The sequence below is a fragment of the Nipponia nippon genome, unplaced genomic scaffold, assembly GCF_047370975.1.
Source record: "Nipponia nippon isolate SJK-2023a ecotype South Korea unplaced genomic scaffold, ASM4737097v1 scaffold_8, whole genome shotgun sequence".
Lineage (NCBI taxonomy): Eukaryota > Metazoa > Chordata > Aves > Pelecaniformes > Threskiornithidae > Nipponia > Nipponia nippon.
This window is the reverse complement of record NW_028262402.1, coordinates 51,133,245-51,153,201: the sequence shown is the minus strand read 5'-3', so window position 1 is coordinate 51,153,201 and position 19,957 is coordinate 51,133,245. Positions and strand designations below refer to the sequence as shown.

Here is a 19,957-nt window from a genome sequence, read left to right as displayed (position 1 = left end):
ATTCCATTCTGAGCTTCTTATAAACTTAGATGAACACAGTCTAAAAGAAACTCCATCTGTCATACATTTGATTTATAAGGAAAAAAGCTCTCAATGGAGAAGGGAAGAAAACTGTATCCTGCTGTGTTGACCACTGGACTCCACAACTATACACCCAAAAAGCACAACAGAAGAAGAGAGCTTTCTCTAACTCTTGGTTCTCGCTACCCAGAAATACCTCCCACACCTTCAGGAAAAGGAAAAGCATTTCAGAAAAATGAAGCTGAGGAAACAGCGTCCCATAACGCCAAAAGCACCTCTGATTCAGCTTCTACCTGAACTGCTAAAATTAAGAAAAAAGTGTAATTTTTTCCTCCAATGAAGTATACAGTAAGAAAGACTATTTAGTCTTTCTTACCGAAAGGTAAGAATGAGATTTAGCTTGAGAAAGATTTCAGGAATGAAACATTTCTCTGTGCTAAAGACAGGCAGGCTTGGTTCTGCAGAAGAGCAGAAGTGCCCACTACCACAGACCACACTAACTTCGTATGAAGAAAAATTGTACTTATTCCATGTGATGCCTGTTCGACTATGTTGTTTCTGCACTTTAATGTAAGGTTTTTGCATCTTCAGAACATAAGAATGGATGAAAGGGAGGTTCTCGTGAAAATTAATAAATCCACTTATTCAATATGGCTAGTTACATTTATATTTACATAAATGCACAGAACAAGTGTACAGTATTTTATATGTACATGAAATATACAAAATAGCTGTAAATATACTATTTACTTATTTGTAACTGTTACGTATAGATATACATATTTTCTTAATTTCAGCAGTCTATTTCAACATCAGAAAACAAACTGGCATTGATAAAGACTGGGAAGAAGATAAGTATTTACATTTATATACATTTACATTCATATTTCCTTTAAAGACACCTACATTTAAAACCTCTACATGAAGTATTTGTCTAATTTTTAAAAAAACACAGGAAGTGACTTAATCTACACTTAAGTAAATATACAAACTATTAAGCTACTGAAAAATAAAACGTAGATTCTTAGAATCAGAATCTATTACAGCATTAGCTTAGTCTTGACAGCAGTAACAATCTACAGATGCAGGACAGTGTTTTCTTAATGGCTGCAGTCAACTTATTTACAGCTAGAAAAAAAAAAGAGCAGAATATCTACCAACTCTAAAATCCTGAAGGATACAGCAAATGAGAACGAGTTTTTTCCATTAGCTATAGTCACAAATTTATTAATAGGAGGCAATTAAAATTTTTTTTCCATAGGAAAAGTTTAAGACAAGAAAATCATTGCTTCAAAAATTAAGAAGTTATATGTTGCATATTTTAATCAAATTCATGTGCATAAGCATACATAAAAACCACCCTTCTGGTCACATAAAATGCTACCATTTTTGGCTAAAGCATACATTTACCTGCAAAAGCAGTATTTTAATGGTGACTGAACAAGAATCACCCTTTCTACAGATGTATACAAAACAATGCTACATACAATTCAAAATCAGCTTTCTTACATTTGACTTATACCATAATTTCAATAAAGCCACCCTGGTGACAGTCTCCCCCATAAGTCTGACATATTTTTAGTTACCATCCTAGACTTTAGTGCACTTTTCCAACTAAGATCTCATCAGGTCTTGCATAAACTGATGGACTAATTCATTGTAACGTTCTTTCATTAAATGACTGGCACAAAATATTATGCAGATGAACAACAAAAATGGGGGGGGGGAACGTTTGTTGTCAAAATTCAACTCCAAATCATTTGAAACACTGAATAAAAAGATCATAAAAAATAAGGGAAGAATTAAATCTAACATGTGACTTAGGCATTAGTTTACTAGACTTGTCAGTAAAAGATCAAAAAAGATTAACTTAAAACAAAGTTAATACCAATAAGACCATTTCATAATTAAATATACAGAATGGTAGAAAGCTCTATACAGCTGAAAACTTTTAACTTACTGTGGTGGGTCCACCATAGCCTGCAGCTAAGCCCCCACCTAGTTGCTCGCTCACTGCCCACCCCAGTGGGATGGGGGAGAGAATCAGAAGGGCAAAAGCAAGTAAAACTTGTGGCTGTTGAGAAAAAGACAGTTTAATATGGGGGGAAGAGAGAAAGAGAAAAAAAGGGGAAAAAAAGCAACAAAACCCCACAAGTGATGCAAAGGCAATCATTCACCACCTCCCACCAGCAGATAGATGTCCAGCCAGCCTCTGAGCAATGGTTACCTTGAAACACCCCCACTACCAGCATCACCAATGCCATTGTCGAGCATGATGCTACATGGTACGGAATATCTCTTCGGTCAGCTGGGGTCAGCTGTCCTGCCTGCATCCCCTTGCCCAATCCCAGCCTACTCCCAGGGGGAAGCAGAGTGCGAAACAGAGAAGGCCTTGATGCTCTGCAAGCACTGCTCAGTAACTGCTGAAACACTGGTGCCTTACCAGCAACTGTTTTGCTCACAAATTGCAAAACACAGCACCATAGGGACTGCTATAAAAAAAATAACTCCATCCTAGCCAGACCCAGTACACTTATTCTAGCCTTTACATGCTAGTGTGAATTAGCAGAGCATAAAATAACTCTATTCTTTGTTCTTGCTTTCAGTATGGTACCACTTCCACAAATGCCCTCAAATGTTCAAGTATAGACACATCTGAAACTAGTGATAGCTAAACATCAGCCACATAAAACAGTAGTTTTATGGTCAAGTTAAATTCAGCAGAGCAATCTATATTTAGAAATACAATACGCAAACAATAATAAATCTGATGAAAGACAGCCTTTTTACTCCAAATGTTTTAGATAAGACGGGGGGGGGGAAATGTTTCTCACATCTCTTCACATAGCTATTGTGGCATTCTAACATTGACAAACAACAGGAAACATATGCTGAGCCAAACAAGCTTACTACATCAGAAGTCTTAGTACTAGAAATAAGTTGTATGCTTAAATACACACAGTGAGTAGAGCAAGAAGCCCTCCATCAAAAGTCCATTCTCATTGTTAGTTAACAATTGCTATACTTCTGCCAAATATTGCTATTGTTTGCAAAAGTAGCAGCAGCTCTGAAAAAACCTGAATGACTCACAGGACATTCAATATCAGCTCTATTTAAGAAAAGTTTCATCACATAGTTAAAAAAAATTTAAAAGAATTATAGTTGTATTGAAATACACAAATTGAACCCCACCATGGCAAGCAGCATTCAAATTCTGCTCTCAGAAAACCTTAATTATACAGTCTGGACTTCAATAGAAGTTCATGGCCTGATCTCTTCCACAAGCAGAAAGACTTGAGGAGAAGTAAACCAGAGATCACAGGAAAAGAAGAGTAACCTCCTAGTTGAAGGAGGCAAGTACTACAGTGGAGATCCATACCTCCCCTATATTCATTCACTGTGGTCTTCTCTAATGCTAGAACTGTCCTCAGCATGGAAAGAAACAAGGTCTTCATAGTCTGGATGCCCAGGTGAAGGCTGCTAGACTTCAAATTGTTCTGAATACCTACAGTGCATCAAACAAGGAGTTGCACTTTGTATTTCAAAACGCTACTTACAGTATTTCTGAAGACATTAGACCCGACATCCCAAGGAACACAAGGAATTACTTTGAATCATTTACCTTATACTCATTGCATCTCATTTTAAAAATGGAGCAAATGCCAACTCGTCTGAACACAGTGAGAAAAACTGTGAAGCACTCACTGCTGCAGAATAATAAAACACTGAATTTAGAAGTTCATCGAGGTTTGAATAATGAACACAAACAATAAATGTTGTGCAGGACTACATACTCAAACAAAAAGTGGCCTTTAAATGAATGCTACCAAATTTCTATGTTGCATGACATATACACTCTAGTGGTTAAAAACAGCGAAAACTTTCATATTCTACAGGAAGAAGTAAATCTAGGCTGGCATAACTTATTTTTCCATATTTGATATTCCACAAAGATAATAAAGTTAAAATGCATTAAATTTTAGTTATTCTGGGGTTTTAATATTAAGAAACAGAAAAAAGCCACAAAGACAAGTTCCAATAGGTGATAATATATGCACACCAACACAAAGCGGCAGCATGACTGGAACCATCAAATATCTTGAGATCTCAACTTGCTGCATGATTTCAGTCATTGAAAATTGGGTTACCCTCTGAAAATACAGAAGATTGGGAATTTCTGGGGCAGACTTTAAATATCTGATGTCAGCCATTGAACCTGATTTTCCTCAGCCACGCAGCCAGTCCCTGTCCCTGCTCCCTTAAGTGGTGATCCCTGTAATTCTCATCTTGTCCAACTCCTTGTTCCCTCCTTCCATTTCACACTTCCTTCCCCAGCCTTATCTCACCCAAACTCCTGCCGGTTCAGCCCCCTGAGTTTCTGATCTTTTTATTTGACTATTAGTGATACCAGCCACAGAAAAGAATTTAAGAAGAGGCTATTTTTCATACTAAGGTACTGTAGCTATCGGTGCATTTAAGTCACACAGAGTCATTTCAGATGACATTTTCAAGATCTGAATGAGTTCAGGAGACTGGAATTTTAAGAAACCAGCACAACCTAATTAACTGTTTTCCATCTGATCTTTCATTTTACCTGCTTCTTGTAGTCTCTCTCCTATAACATGAATCTCAAAAGCAAACATTAGCATCACAGTCTTTCAATCACTAGCAGCCAGGTATAGGAAGCACCCCAGTATTTACATCAAGAATGGAAAAGTCAGTCAGAACAAAAAACAAAACCAACCACACAAAACAAACAGAAAACAAAACACGTTTATATTTCACATTGGCAAGGGCACCTATAGAACTATTAAAAATGTCTCCTGTGTCAGGTTAAATTATTCTGACATCAGATATAGATAAAATTAACTGAACACTCCGTTATCACAGTGTACAAACACAATTAATTACACATGAGAATGTTTAAAATGGAGCAGAATAATCCATTCTATGCAGGTTTTTACAGCTTTTTAAAAAACAAATTAAAGGGAATAGAGACCTCTGTTGTCTAGGAGACCAAAACTAGTCATGAGCTACCAGGTTTCATTAAAACAGAAGAAATTAGCAAAATAAAGGCTCAAGAAGTAAACACATCTGTTAATGATTCTTTGTGTTACTGTTCACTGGGAATGGGTCCAGCATTGTTCCACCATGAGTAAGATGCTTTGATAGCATACATAACCCAATAATATTATCAAAAACACCATCAGCTAAGTTTACATTGTTAGTTGTGATTTTGATTTCTTTTAAGTAAAGGGAAAGTAGTGAACTCATAGTAGGAATCGTCTCCTCCAAACTCTCCTTCAGGTTGTTAAAAACAGTTTTTACCTTTGAGGTACACCTACTCTTCTACCAAAAAGGCCAAAGCATTTATCTTATGCACAAATAATTTAACATGGAATGAAAGAGGAAAAAAAAACAGGCTAAAAATATAACAATGACAATATGTGCTTGTGTTGCCTTTTTTTCCCTAAGTGGAACTAAATAAGCGACATCCGTGCTCTGCACAGAACATTTAATTTACTTCAGTATTTTTCAGTTTGCTCTCAAGGACTAGCAGGGAAGCAAAAGCAAAATCTTACTGCAGAGGTCAAGAAACAGGGTTTATAAACACTCATTCTAAACACTGATTTGGACAGAGATTATAATGGTTTTACAACACATAATCAATTGAAAACAAGAATTTCAAATAAAAAACATATAACCTAAGTAGAACAAAGAAAACTGTTGGAAAGAGGAACAGGGGAAAATGTATAAGATACTTTTACAAGGAAAAGAACAGGGGGAACAAAGGTAACTACTAAGGAAATGGGATAATAAGGTAAATTTTTAACACTGATTGACGAGGGCAAGTAAGCAAGACAACTACGTATCTTCCAAGACTTGGGATACCAGGAGTATTGTACATCAAAAGAATTCAATAATCATTTTGTTTGGAAAAAGCATAAAACTGAAATGCTGCCCTTAGAAGTAACAGACTTTTTCTTTTCTTTCTTTTTTTTCTTTTTTAAATTTACATGGAATTCATAGGACAGCACCAAATACCTGAGTAAACCGACAGAAGTACACCTGGTCCTAGGAAAAAAAGACTAATGAGAAACAATATACTGTGAACATAAAAATGGATTTTAAAAGAAGAGGATTAACTATTTTTGGTGAATGAAATCAGAAAAAGGAAATACGGACAACACCTTATCAGTTACATAGCTCCCTAAATACAGCCAAGGGAAGAATAACTACTGAAGGCTACTGTAGAAATCTTCATTTTTGACCTTAGTTTTACGTTAAGTTCAAGGGCTAAGAATGATCTCTTAATGACTGGAGTAGTTGCAATCCAAGCCAGGAGAACAGTTCTCATCACAAAAACTCTCAGAAGATTAAGTCTCTTCATATTATGAGTACTTGACTGTATCAATCCTACCACCTCCCTCATCAGTCACGGACTACCCTTCAGCTCTGCCACCATAAAATTTTTCTCTCTCACTTCAAGATCCCCACAAGTAAGTTTATCCAGCCTAACTGCTTTACCAGTCACTGACATCAAACAGCCTTCACTTTGCCAGCTTCTTTGGCATTTACTGTTCCATAACCACCTTCAACTATCTATGCATTTTCCCTGTTGCTTTTTGTGCTTGGAAGTTCCCAGAAAGCAAAAGAGGCACAACCACAATCTTATCCTCCAAACTACTCAACATGCTCAGCAAAGACGTTACTCCTTAAAAAAAAACTCTGACTGTGTACAGAATAGAAGCAGAAGCCAGAGGTCTACCAGCACTGAATCCAGACTGGTGAATTCACCCTCGGGGAAATCATGACATTAGATCCACAGATCTAGCAAAGTGAATCCTGACCAACTAGAATTTCTCATCCACACCACTCCTACTGAAAGGCTTTTGTTTTGCTACATGAAAAGGATAAGCTCTTTTCATTTCAAGTTCAGTTCTCCATTGATTATCACAACTTATTCCCTATACGCACTTCATATTAGTCTTTTCTAAATGCGAGTAACACTAATTGTACACTTTTCAGCAAGAATTCACCCTGAGGTTTGATTTTCCTTTTTTTTATAGTAACAGTTGTACTTCCTGCTCTCTGCTGAGTACTTCCTAAGATCACACCACTGGCTCAGAAAATTAAGCAAAAATGCAGTGAAAAATGCCGGAAACTATGTTTGTTGGTCTGAGTTTTTTGATTCTTGATCAAAGAGAAAACTATCCATCCCACTTTTCATAAATGAGTTCTGGAGAGCAATCCAGGCTATTGCTGTTTCAGCTGAAACTCTCCATATGACATACTTTGCTTTCAGTATATCCTTATAAGCATTTTTGGGGAGAGATTTCTGACAAAGCTTAGCTTCTGAGAACAAAATTGGGAGAAAAAAAAATTATTCGTCCAGCAATGGATAGCAAAGCTTTTTTCCTCCTATGTTAACTGCGTGTTCAGCTTTTAAGTTAGGACCCGACACTTAGAAAAGAAGATAGCCTGCACATGAAGGATGTGTTTTTCAGTCCCATAACACTCTACATTCAGCCAGATTAAGCCTCTGAAATTGCAATTTGCACATGTTCAGTAAACATTCGGTATAAATCAAACAGCTAAGCTCCCCAAAGACTTCCTCCCTGTTCATGCCACAACAAGCTGCACATCAAAAAGTTAAGTTTCAAGAAGCTACTAATGTTTTGATGCAGTGTCAAACATTGCTGGTTCTTCATTCTTTACTTCTTTCTTCATCATCCCAGGCCCAAGAACGAGTAGAGGTACAGAAACTTCACAAACAGCAACTAAATTGAGATTTCATGTTTCACTATCCTAATAGTACATTAGCAGTATAAACAGTTTACATTTAACAGTATAAACGAAGCCTTAATGTATTGCACCTACAATAATATATTTTAACCTATGATTAAAAACCACTTACTACAAGAAAGACTCATCCTCAAAGGTTACACATGTAAGACCTGGAGGAATTCATGACTTAGAGGCAAAATAAAGATTATTTCTGTACTTCTAATAATAAAAAAAACTGAGTAACCACTACAGCAGTTCTTTCACAATTTCAAGTTTAACATCTCATTCACTGATCAGCCAATTCCCACCCCCCTCACAGAATGATATTCAAAAGATTTTCACTCTAGCACTGCCATTAACACAATTATTAAATAGGATAGCACAAAAGTAGCCAACTGGGATTTCTTATACTTGGCTCTCAAGCAGTGCCCATTATACGCAACATTATCTCACAGCAGCAGAGCTATGAAGGGTTCTGCTACTAAGCAAGGCAAATTCCCCACCTCTGAAACCAAAAAGAACTTCAGAGGCTCACAAGGCCAAATTTATCCTAAAGCTTGCACCAGCCCCATCTTGCAATGGAGTACTGGATGCCTAACAAAGTGTCATTTCCATCTCCTAGCTATTCTCAAATCTCTCTCCTTCCTCAGCTATGAAATGTGTGTTATGTTCCTCTTTCTAATGTTAAATCTCAATATATAGTGCAATACTACTATTAATGCAATATGTGCTAACACTTTACTGAAAATCTGGAAAAAAATGCAGCTATAACTGACACTGAATATCTATTAAAACACTTCACAGTTTTAGTAGATTACAGTGCAGTTACGGCACTGAAGAAGTGTACTCTTGAAAGCTAACTACCATGTAGGACAGCTAAAGGACACTTCCAATACCATGATGATAAGCATTACATTATGCAAGATTTACGGGAATTTAGAAATTTTGAAGTCATGAAGGGAAACCAGGTAATAAAGTCAGAAAAATATTTTTATTTTATGTCCTTTACTAATTTAAAGACAAACCACTTAATAGGGCCTATTCTATAGTCATGTAAAAGAAATAAAACTCAGTTATGCATATAGGCACACAACAAAACTTCTGAATTCTAAAGCACAAATGCTACAGAAACACTTCAAGTAATTAAGGTCCTGATCCTTCAAAAATAATTAAGACTTCTCTATCTTCCTGTAAGTTTCTATCATTTTAGCTTCACCTGAGCAATCGAGGTGTAAACTGTATAGATTCTGCTGCCACACAAAGTAGCAGTCACCTGCACTATTAGCTTCAGCACCAAACCTCCAGCTTGTACTTCCTGCCAAACCAGACAGAAGAAAATTTGTGCTCATGTGAGTCAGATTAAGTGTAATATCCAACTTATAACTGGAATTACCTCTGTAGTAAATTTAAGCTCTAATTTATACTTAGCTCTAGTGACTCAAGTAATCCTGCAACCTCAGTGGGAGCAATTCAGGTGCCTAACGCCATTTTTAGGTATCTTAGAGCATCTCAGACATCCGCACAAGAATGGCAGTCATGACAGAACTACAAAAGATCCCCGTCTTTTGGGGGCAACAACTCAAAGCTAACCACAGTTTGGACACCTAATCCGACCCAAAGAAACTACTCACATAATTAACATTACATACATTTGACGGTTTCCATGACTGTGTCCTTCCACACTAAAACTGAACAAGACATAGGCCATTCTGTTTAAATCTTCATCCATATAACATAGTGGTTTCGCTTTTACCTCAAGGTCACCATTCACATTTAAACACAAATAAATCTTAGTTTCAGTCCTACAATAATTTCTATAGTATCAAATACCTGCACCTGCTGAGAGCTCTAAACACATCAGATGAACTGACGCAACAAAATTCATCACAGAACTCAGTTTTTAAAGTCCCAATTCCACAGTCGCTCATAAGTAACCATTTCATCTGTTTCGACGACTGGAACAGCCAGTCCTCAAACCTTTTACAGGCTGTCAGCCAAGCCACAAAGGCCTGTGAAATTCATAGCTCTACTTAAAAAAAAGAAGAATTTCTTCTTAGTAGTAGTATCATTCACTTATAAAACAAAAAAACAAACAAACAAAAAGAAACCCAAAACCTACAGAACCAACACATTCTTAGTGTGGATGAATTGTTTCAGAGTAAATAAAACTTACACTGGATTTTGAGACACTGCTGTTTCAGAACCTTTGTATCTGTATCACGTCCCAAGACAGAAGACTACAACTATCCCCTATCCTGCAACATTTAAAAAAAAAAAAAAAAAAAGGCACAACAAGGAGACAGCTGCATTAGCAATTTGCCCTACTTTTGCATACAAAATTTATTTCATGCTGGTTTACTCTATTCAAGAATAAACTGTCAGGGCCTTGAGGATGCCCAACCACCTCCTAGGTGGTCAGACCCACCTCATCACTAAGAACTTGCCTGGTCATCATGGGACTGTTGGCTGACTCTGGTTACTTTCACTGGACCTGATGCTGACCCTGACTTGACTTTCTATCTTGGGCTCAGATCTGCCTTCTCTCTATGGACTTGTCTAGCACTCTAGACTCTTGGCTGAATGCAGTTACCATCACCGGATCTGTTCTGCTCACCATGTTTGGGTTCTGTGGGACTGCACTCTTTGTCAGCGAGAACTTTATGAAATGGGAATTCATACTCACAAGCTATGACAAGTGCTTCTCAGTGAAAGAAATGAAATAGCTTTCACTGTTAGTCTGCTTTCATTTATGATAGTTGAGGTCACACCAAATGTATATTCCTTCACAATGTCGCTACATCAAATTATAGCAGGATTATCATGTCTTCATTTGTACGGCACATGGATGCATTTTCTTCTGCGCAACTTTAATGTGATCAAAAGCTGTTTAATATTAGAATGTTACTTACCTGTTTTATTACCACTTGTCTTTCAAACCAAAACATCTTTTGGTTTTGTTGGCACAGCATCCAGAGGACAGCTATTTACAGAGGAATACTATGACTTCAAAAGCACATCAGCCTTTGGGTTCAGTTCAAGGTGGGGTTTTTGTTTTGTTTTTTTAAAGAATAAAAAAATAAGAGGTTAAGTAGCCACTGTCTCAAAATCTACGTTTTATGATCAATCCAAGTAAGCTAGTACTTGAAACAAGAAATGCTATTTTACAAACTAGATTTCATTACTTCCAGTAGATACTAAAACAGAAACATAACTTAATTTTAGGTTTCCAAAAGAATTAACTACCCAAAATACTGAGCAAACTAGATGTTTCTGCTTCACCTTTATCCTCCCAGAGAACATATTTATTTGATTCAATATCAAGCGAGAATCTCTGCTGAAATCTTTTTATTAAAAGGCATGAGAATAATCACAGGAAACCTCACAAGTAGATCACAGACAATTAGTAAAAGCAAAATATTTTAAAAAAAGAAGGATCTATCTTTAGGCCTTGGCACCAACTCTTCCACGTGATGCCCCCCCGGCCTTCCCTGCCACACTACTTTGTGATTTCACATTAGCACAGGACGTGGCTTCAAAAGTAAGGAAAACAGCTGATCACATCATACACAAAATTATCAAGCAAAGACAAATAGAAATACGAGTACATTTGAATAAGGTGTTCAGACATGACTTAGGTTGTCAGGGTTCATCTGGAAATACTGGTTCTATGTGTAAAGTATTTTAAAACACATAGTCAGACAAAACTTAAATGCAGACACGCATTAATGCCCACTAATTTCAAAACTGTTATGCCAACGAGGTGGCAATCAAGGTTAGGCTTATATATGAGGCCTTCTGTTCCTTCAAGTTACATATGTGGATGAGTAAAGGTATGCAAGATCACCTTTTGTGGGCAGTGGAATGTGGCAGAAGTTAGCAAAGACTAAAGTAAGTGAAAAAAGCTTCTGAAAAAGTCTACAGTTTTCCTAAACCAACTTCTGCAAATAAAAGAAATTCAGAACAGTGTTTAACAGTGAGCTTCAAGTTACAGAGAAGTTGTTATAGGGTGCTTTTATTGTGATGCATTGCAGATGAGAAGTAGAGCAAGGATTCTGCCTGACAGCTACAATAGAAGTCTTTCCCTGAAGAGAAACTGGAATAAACTATTGCACTTTAAGCAATGTCTTTAAACTGGAAGTATGGTTGAGGTAGGTCCCTAGCTCAGGTCTCAGAAACACTACATAGGACAAGTTACCTGGGCTGATGAGCAATTCAGGGGCAACAACACTGCTCCCAATATCCCTAACTGCTCTGGGTTACCTATACACAATAAATCTTGCTAAATATTATTTTCATAACTATTACAAAAAGTGAGGAAAATCATCACATATTTTTGTTGCTGTAGATACATTCTAGAACGATGCCTTTTCAGTGCTTGTTGCCAAAATGTATTGAACAGAGCAGTGCTTACTGCTATTGGTGCCAGTCCAAACTGTTGTTGGCGGCAACCTCAACACCCAGGCTGCTGTTCATCTGGAAGGTCATTGCACTGTGTACAACATCAAGTAAAAACATAGCATGTAGCCTAAGGAATACTATGAACTAAATTTTATGACCATAAAAAGTAAACTAATGATTCAGACAGACTCCAATGGATAAGTGTCGGTAATGCTATGCTTCCAGCAGCTACCTGCACAGAAGTATGCTTGAAATGTGACAGCTCAATTTTGAAAAGGCTTAATTATTCCAGCTGACATCCTAACTCACTGCCATATACTATGTGTGTGCTTTAAAGTGTCACATGAAATAAAATGCAGCAAAAAAAAGTTCGGTAAGATTATTAAAGTAAGTAGCTCAATAAATCAGTTGAACTGGATCAAAATAACAAAGAAAGAAAAGATGAGGAGGGGAAGCATCCAAGGAGATCAGCTCATTTTGACAGCTGAAGCTAGAACAGCAGGAGGAGAAACAATTCTCAGAAACAAGTCAATAGTGCAAAACCTAAAAGTTTTAAAATACATTACAACACAGCATTTTGAGATGCAAAGGAGAACTTACGCCTAGCCATCAGTACCCTGCATGCTTCAGAAATAACGTAAAGAAGCAAGTAAGCTTGATGGGGGCTGGGAGGAGGCTAGAGAGGAAAAAGGGGGCAAATTCACTAAGCTTAACTATCTGGGTCAGTCAAACGGAGGAAAAAAGACTGTGGTAGTATTACATGCACACAAAGTTACCGCCAAAATCAAGAAACCCTTTTTTTTTTTTTTCTCCTTCAAAATAACGCACCTGAAACGCGATCTGCGTTATTGTGCCAACAGAAGGAAACACGGAAACCTGAACTTGTGAAACGGCTGCGCCCGTTTCTACGGGGTCCAAAACCGCCGCTCACCCTACCAGCCCCCCCAGAGCCGCCATGCCCCAGGCCCCCCGGAGGGCAGCGCCCCCGGCCCGCCAGACCCCCGAGGCCGGCGCTACCCGGCAGCGGCGGCCCTTCCCCACCTGCCGGGGCAGGGAGCGGTCCCGCCGCAGGCAGCGGGAGAAGGGCCGGGGCCCCTCCCCCGGGATGCCGGCGGCTCGGCGCAGCCCGCTCTCCCCGCGCCGCGACACGGAGGAGGGCTCACGGCCGCCCGCCGCCGCCTCCCCGCCCCCCCGCCTCACCTTGAAGGGGTTGTTGAGGTCCGGGTCGGCGAAGGGGTTGCTGTCGAAGTCCGACATGGCGGGGGTAGGCGGGCGCTGCGATCACCGGGCGGCGGCTCTTCCCCTGCGGCGCCCCCGACCCTCGCCGGTTCGCGGGCTGCGCCCCCGCCGCTGTCACCAGCCGCTGCGGCCCGGGCCCGAGCCCGCCCCCTCCGCCACCGGCCAGCCACCGAGCGCCAGCCTCCCAAAATGGCCGCCCCGGAAGTGAGGTTGCGGGGCGGGACAGCCCTGGCAGGGAGGGGGAGCGCCGGCTGCCGGGGCGGGCAGGAGGCAGGGCGGGAGTCGGGCTCGGGGGAGCCCATTCCCGGGCGGGGAGGGCCAGCCCAGCCCATTCCCGGGCGGGTCAGGGTTGGAGGCCTGCTGTGCTGAGCCCGCTCCCCTCCGCCTGGGCTGATGGGGGGCGATGGGGGGCTCTGTCCCGCCGCCCTCGCTTCTCGGCACCAGCCGGGAGCCGTCGGGGAGGGAGGAGCGGGGCTTCCCGCCTGTGGCAGGCCCGGCGCGGCAGCTGGAAAGGGCGTGCGGACGCTGCCAACGGCCGCGGCGGGCGCGGGGTGCCTGCCCTCAGAGAGCCCCGCTCCGAGGCGCCGGCCCGGCCAGGGTCGTCCCGGTTTACCGTGGCGCGGGGCTCCTCGGTACCCTGCGGGCGGCTCCCTGAGGGAGGAGGTGCGGGGCCTCCACCCCTGCCCCCCCAGGGCGGGCCAGGACAGCCCCCGTCTCCTCCGGCACGTGAAACGCCAAGAAAGCCTTCTAATTTGAGGCTTCTTTGGTAAAACACAAACTTCCTCTCTTGTGCCTTTCTCCTGTTGGCATGATAAATGGCTTGCCAAGCGTACGGCTTCTCAGATGTCTCGCACAAAGGTTCAACAAAGGCTGTAGGTAGGGTATGGCTGTCAACCACGGTCACAAAATCCTGCTTCCGTGGGTGGACACGTTAAAAGAGCTCCTTGGAAGTGTTCAGCCATTTCGACCTGTTTGAAAGACTTTTCAAATACTTCCTCAGAAATACTGGCACTGCAGTGTGGGGAACGCCGTCCGAATGATGCGAATAGACGGGCGCAGCTATTTGAAGCACTGAACAACCTTCGGTTCAGAGCCATGGTTGAAATCGGAAACCCCGTATACTTGATATCAAACAGTCTACATTGATGCAACACTTTTAAAACCAGTGAATCCTGAATTTCTTCACATGCTTTCTGAAGAAATTATTTAAACTTTCATTTAAATGAAAAAAAAAAAAAAGAGAGGTTTGAGGCAGGTCCGACGAAAAGGAATTGCTATGAGAGTAAATGTGGCTTTTTAGCTTTTTGGTATTCAAATGTGATTTTTTTCCCAGGTAATAATCATAGACTAATTGTGGGGCGCACTCTCCAGGGTTTTTTGAAGGCTGACTCAGAATGTTAACACTTTAATGTATTTTAATGGCTCTACATATATCATTACTCTGATCCTGACACCGGCAGTCATTACAATGGTGGGGTTCTGTCAACAAGTCAGGAAAAATCCTATGTGTACAGGAGAATTGATTTTTCATGGATCAGTAAAGAAAGCAATAATTGTTTCAAGGCTTGCTCTAATTTATGCAGAAGTTTCTCAATTATTTGTGAAGGACTGTCAGATATAAGATGGTATGCAAATGGGACAAATCATAAAAGCATAGCTTCTAAACAACAAAACACTTTCAACTTTTTTGTTGCTGTGAAGTGTAAAATACTTCATACTTCAAGAAACACAAAGGCATCTGTTGTACGATCAACAAAAGTACGTTACAGTATTAGGCACAATCATTCATACAGCGCACTTGTGACAGCAAATTAAATCATCTTGTTTTCCAATATTCGCCCATGGCTCAGTATATCATAGCTCAATGATATGTGTTGATAGTTCAAACGCTGTGTGCATTGGCGACTGTATATTTGCTCCTCTTTCAACAGAACGTGAATGAATGAATGCATGTATGAATGAATGAAGGTTTGGCTGAAAAGAATCTCTTTTCCTCTGTGTTTGCTGGTGCTACAAATCACGGACATTGCAACATTTCTCTGATAACAATTTGTACACGGTTAAAGGGGAATAGTCTCTCATTTCATATGAGTTTCAAGGCAATAATGAAACTGCATTAGGACATTTTTGGAAAGGATAAGAAGTATTTTACAGTTAAATGATAGAACTTTGATAGTGCATCTTTGCTTGCTACTAAAAGTGTTAACTTTGGGAGATACCAACTGACTGCCAGCTAACAGAAAATGAGAATTAATTTATGCTTCCAACTAATTGAGTAGTTTGTACTATACATAAACAATAGGGGCAATATAAATTGTCATCGTTTGATGCTGAGCGTTGACACTGTCGGTTATTTTCCTCATCTTCCAAAGGAGTTTCAGAATTAGAAAAGAGTCATGATTAGCCAAGGATGCTAAGGAGTTATTTGATAACAGCTCTTGGAACAATTTAAAATAGCAAGAACCTTTTCCTAGGTTTTACAGCAGAGAGATTTACTTGCAAAATGTTGGAAAGATTTTAACTTAGGAGAGAGGGAAGAGAAGAGTTATAAACAGGCATTTCAATATACTGTTTGAAGGCCATGAGCTGCAATATTGCCCACAATCTTTTGCTTCAATTTAAAAGAAAGATGTGTGGAGAAGATAGGAGAAAGGACAGAAATCACAGCAGCATTCAGAACTTCAAAAATCCACTACATGCCGACTCCCATTTAACCTCTCTCTCTCTCTCTCTCGTTCTTACAATCAATGAAGCCCAATTCCACAAGATAATAAATCCAGTTTTAGTGTGCTAATTGCTGAATCAAAGTCTCTGTGTTTCCATCATGCAAAGCATTGAGCTAATATAAACTTGTTTTAAATAGTCTGAAGAGGTAGCTTTAGTCTTTTTCTGGGAGTGGGGCAGCTTTGCCAGTTCTACTGTCGGAAGGTGCACTTGCACCCTTTTCTGAGTAGAACCAGCTTAGCCAGCTTACAGGAGGTGGAGCATGACCAAGCCAAACCTCTAGGGTCACTTCACAAGTGCAACAGTGAATACTCAAAGGCTGGTGAGCGTCTTGCCCTTTTTATGAGAACCCTGATTACTTTCTGAAGCTCCACACTTAGATTTTCCCATTGTGTTCCAGAAATGTAGCAGGATATTTGGAACAGCTCACCTCTTTGGGGGTAGAAGGATTCCCAGGGCAATAGCCGAATTGCAGCAGGGAACAGGTAACTGATGCATAGCCAGGTTGTGGTCAGTTTGCCCATGGTCAGTCTAGTACTGCCAGTGGTCTCGTGCCCTGCATGCCCGTGCTCTGCCCCGCTCTCTTGCTGTCACTGACCTGCCCTGTATGCTCGCATCCCAGACCCATGCTGATGTAAGGACATGTGCGTCCAGCCACTGTTCCTCATGCCCCTCAGATGGATCAGATCTGAACTTCAGTTCACAGCAGAGAACCAACATCTCATATTTACTGCTTGGAGTAACTGATTTCGCTAATGTCCAGGTGCTCTAAGGGCATGCTGTGTAATTACAAAATTGGGTCATTCTTGGCTTGAGCAAAGAATCATTTTTGCTGACCTAGAATGACATTGCTCAATGTCATGTCATTCAAAATGAAGATTACATATGAAATGTAAAAGCTGTGCCCAGTGGAACCATTAGTCTCAGCTGCTCTTCACATTCCTCTTAGTCCTATTCTGCTCCATTTGTTTTGGGACTCTACAAAGAGTAGATCATCAGCAAACCGTCCTTCCCTCTGCTTCTTTTCCCTGTGGACCAGTTGCTGGTCTTCATCTAAGGAGTAAAGCCCTTCTCCCACCACAGGGGATGTCTGTATCTTAGGAACATGCAGGCACAGTGTTGCTATCACCAGCAAGGTGTCGTCATTTTTCTCCTGGCCTGAACTTATCTGCCAGTTTCCCATCCCACAGGCAGCAAAGATAAGCACGAGCACACTTATAGAGCCCAGCAATCATTAACACTGGCCAAGACAGCAGGATGTAATCATGTAAGAAGAGTTATTCCTGCTGGAAGAAGGCTTATGTATCCATCTAGCTGAGGACAGAACAGTAGCAATTTTCCCCCTTTTCTCTAAAGAGTTGTGACATCTGTGGATGAAGCCACACACTGCCACAAACGCTGCCTTTAAGAGGATGGCTAACCTGCCATGGGAGCCAGTGTGTGGGAGCAATGAATAGCAAGCTACAGTCATGAGGGAAGATACAGCAAAGCGAACACATGCTATTTGGGAGTGGGGAGAGCATTCCAGGCAGCTGTGGAGTGAAGCCAAGCTGAATACTAGCAGTCTGTGCTGCTTGCATATGTTCCTGTACCAACTCAAGAGTGGGAGGAAAAGCAGGAGCTAAGGCAGGTGATAAAAGAGCTAGTTCAGGCAGTCTTACCTGTCTCCTGCTCCCACTGTATTATCTCTTGCTGTATTACACCGCAGATGCCTGGCTTCTGCAGCCCTTTTCTTACACCTCCCTAGCGTCTTCTCATATCCGTACCTCTCAAGAAGAGGTACACTGATGGACTTCTGTGGGAATTGTCTAGACAGCAGCAGGACTTGTGCTATGATCCCTTCCAGCCAAATGATTCTGGCAAATAACTTTTCAGTGTGTCTCTCATCCTGTCCAATTTAAAGCTGTACATAAATAGTTGAACGTAAATAGTTGTCTGCATTTTTATTATTTTATGTTTTGCAGTGCTTTTTAATCACTTTTATTTTCTTCACTGAGTGATTATTAAGTTGTAATTATTAAGCAATTAAATTCCAATTAGAAAGCAATTGAATTGCAATTCTAGGATCTGGAAAACAATTCAGGGAGGAATCTATACATGCAAGGAGTGAGTGATTAAAAACTGTGGTCCTCAAATGTCAGGACATCTGTTCTGCAACAAATAAGACAAGGAAAAAAGACAGAGAACAAAAAGTGTGGGGAATGATGTTTTCGTGGCTTCAATTCAACTATACACAGTTTTGCAGAACAAATGTGGGATTTTGCATAAAATGGCTCAGAGGGCATCCGTCGCAGTTTGACTCTCCTGATTCTGATGCGCAGGTGCAAGCAGTTACTAATCTTCACACAAAGCCCAACAATATATTGAGAATTTTTAGGCTTGGGGCAGCCTGGCCTGGTGTCATCCCATCTCTACATGTACCTATTCCCCCTGTATGTGACCATTAGTGGACAAGCAGGCTCATGCCTGGCGCAGAGGGTCTCAATACAGCTGCATCAGGACATTGACCGCTGTCGTCGGGCAAGAATCCATGCATCTGCTGCTGCACTCACTGCTAACAATATATTGAGAATTTTTAGGCTTGGGGCAGCCTGGCCTGGTGTCATGCCATCTCTACATGTACCTGTTCCCCCTGTATGTGACCATTAGTGGACAAGAAGGCTCATGCCTGGTGCAGAAGGTCTCAATACAGCTGCATCAGGACATGGACAGCTGTCATCGGGCAAGAATCCATGCATCTGCTGCTGCACTCACTGCTCAGTCGAAAGCAAAAATTATGTATTGCTTTTGCAGTGCTGAATGGCATCCTGGCAGTGAAGCAGTGCTTTAAGGACAGTTGTTTCTGTCCAGCAACATAGGGGAAGTCTGATATTATAAACAGAAGGCCAGCTTTTCCAAAGGGGCCACTACACAGGGAGCCCCACAGGGAAAGAGGATGGACAAGTGAATGGCTGCACACGCAGCACTCAGAGCATCAGGCTTCTCGCCATCCAAAAACCTTTGCCATTAGCTCTTGCTAGGTGAATAGTGGTGTTGGAAAAGTGCCCTTGTGTTTGAACTGACTCAAACCTGTTCTCCAAGGTAATATGACAATGCACAACCGCAAACATGGAACCACAGCTTTAGGCAACAAGGGAAATTTAAGGCAGTCACCTGCAGTCTGAAGCTAAATCTCAGATATAAAAAAAGATAATTCTAAGATTAAATCTAAGGATCAGCTGGTGAAATTAGTCTTGCAGATTACCACACTGCAGGGGAGATATGGTGTGATGGAGATATTCTGAAGGCTGCAATAGCAGACATGAAGTGAAGCTGACAGAAGGATTCATATCTGTATGATTTAAACCTTAAATAGGAAAGATACACTGTTGAAGGAAAATAAGGCAGATTTTGGTTTAATTTGGATAGGCATGATTCTTATTTGTTGATTTCTGCTTTTTATATAAAGAAGAAAAAGGAGTGATTCTCAGGAATGTCAGCAACTGGAAGGAGTAGAGATGACAGTAAACCATAAGTTAGGTAACCAGATATCCCAGTTTGGGTGGGACTGTCTTTTTTTAATGGGATGCAGGATTTTTCCTGTTTTTCTCTGCTCAAACTTTATTCGTGAGAATTTTTTTAGGGCAATGACAGAACCAGAAACAGTGGCCTATCGCATGTAGTAGCACATGACCTAAAGCAGAGCGTATATGTTCTGTTATATGGCATCCCTTTATAAAATAATCCATAGGAACAACAGCTTTCAGGAATCTCTGCAAACCTTCCTTTTGTGAACAAAAACAACAAA

General features: G+C 40.7%; 1 protein-coding gene across 1 annotated transcript in view; it reads right to left on the bottom strand.

Moving 5' to 3' along the window:
• The window catches only part of SCAMP1 (secretory carrier membrane protein 1), a 44,984-nt gene extending 31,350 nt beyond the window's left edge, over nucleotides 1-13,634 (bottom strand). The window contains exon 1 of the mRNA XM_087742239.1: nucleotides 13,408-13,634. Within this exon, the coding sequence (XP_087598365.1) occupies nucleotides 13,408-13,464 (57 nt within the window). The 5' untranslated portion in view covers nucleotides 13,465-13,634. The remainder of the gene's footprint in view (nucleotides 1-13,407) is intronic.
• Nucleotides 13,635-19,957: the final 6,323 nt, after the last annotated feature.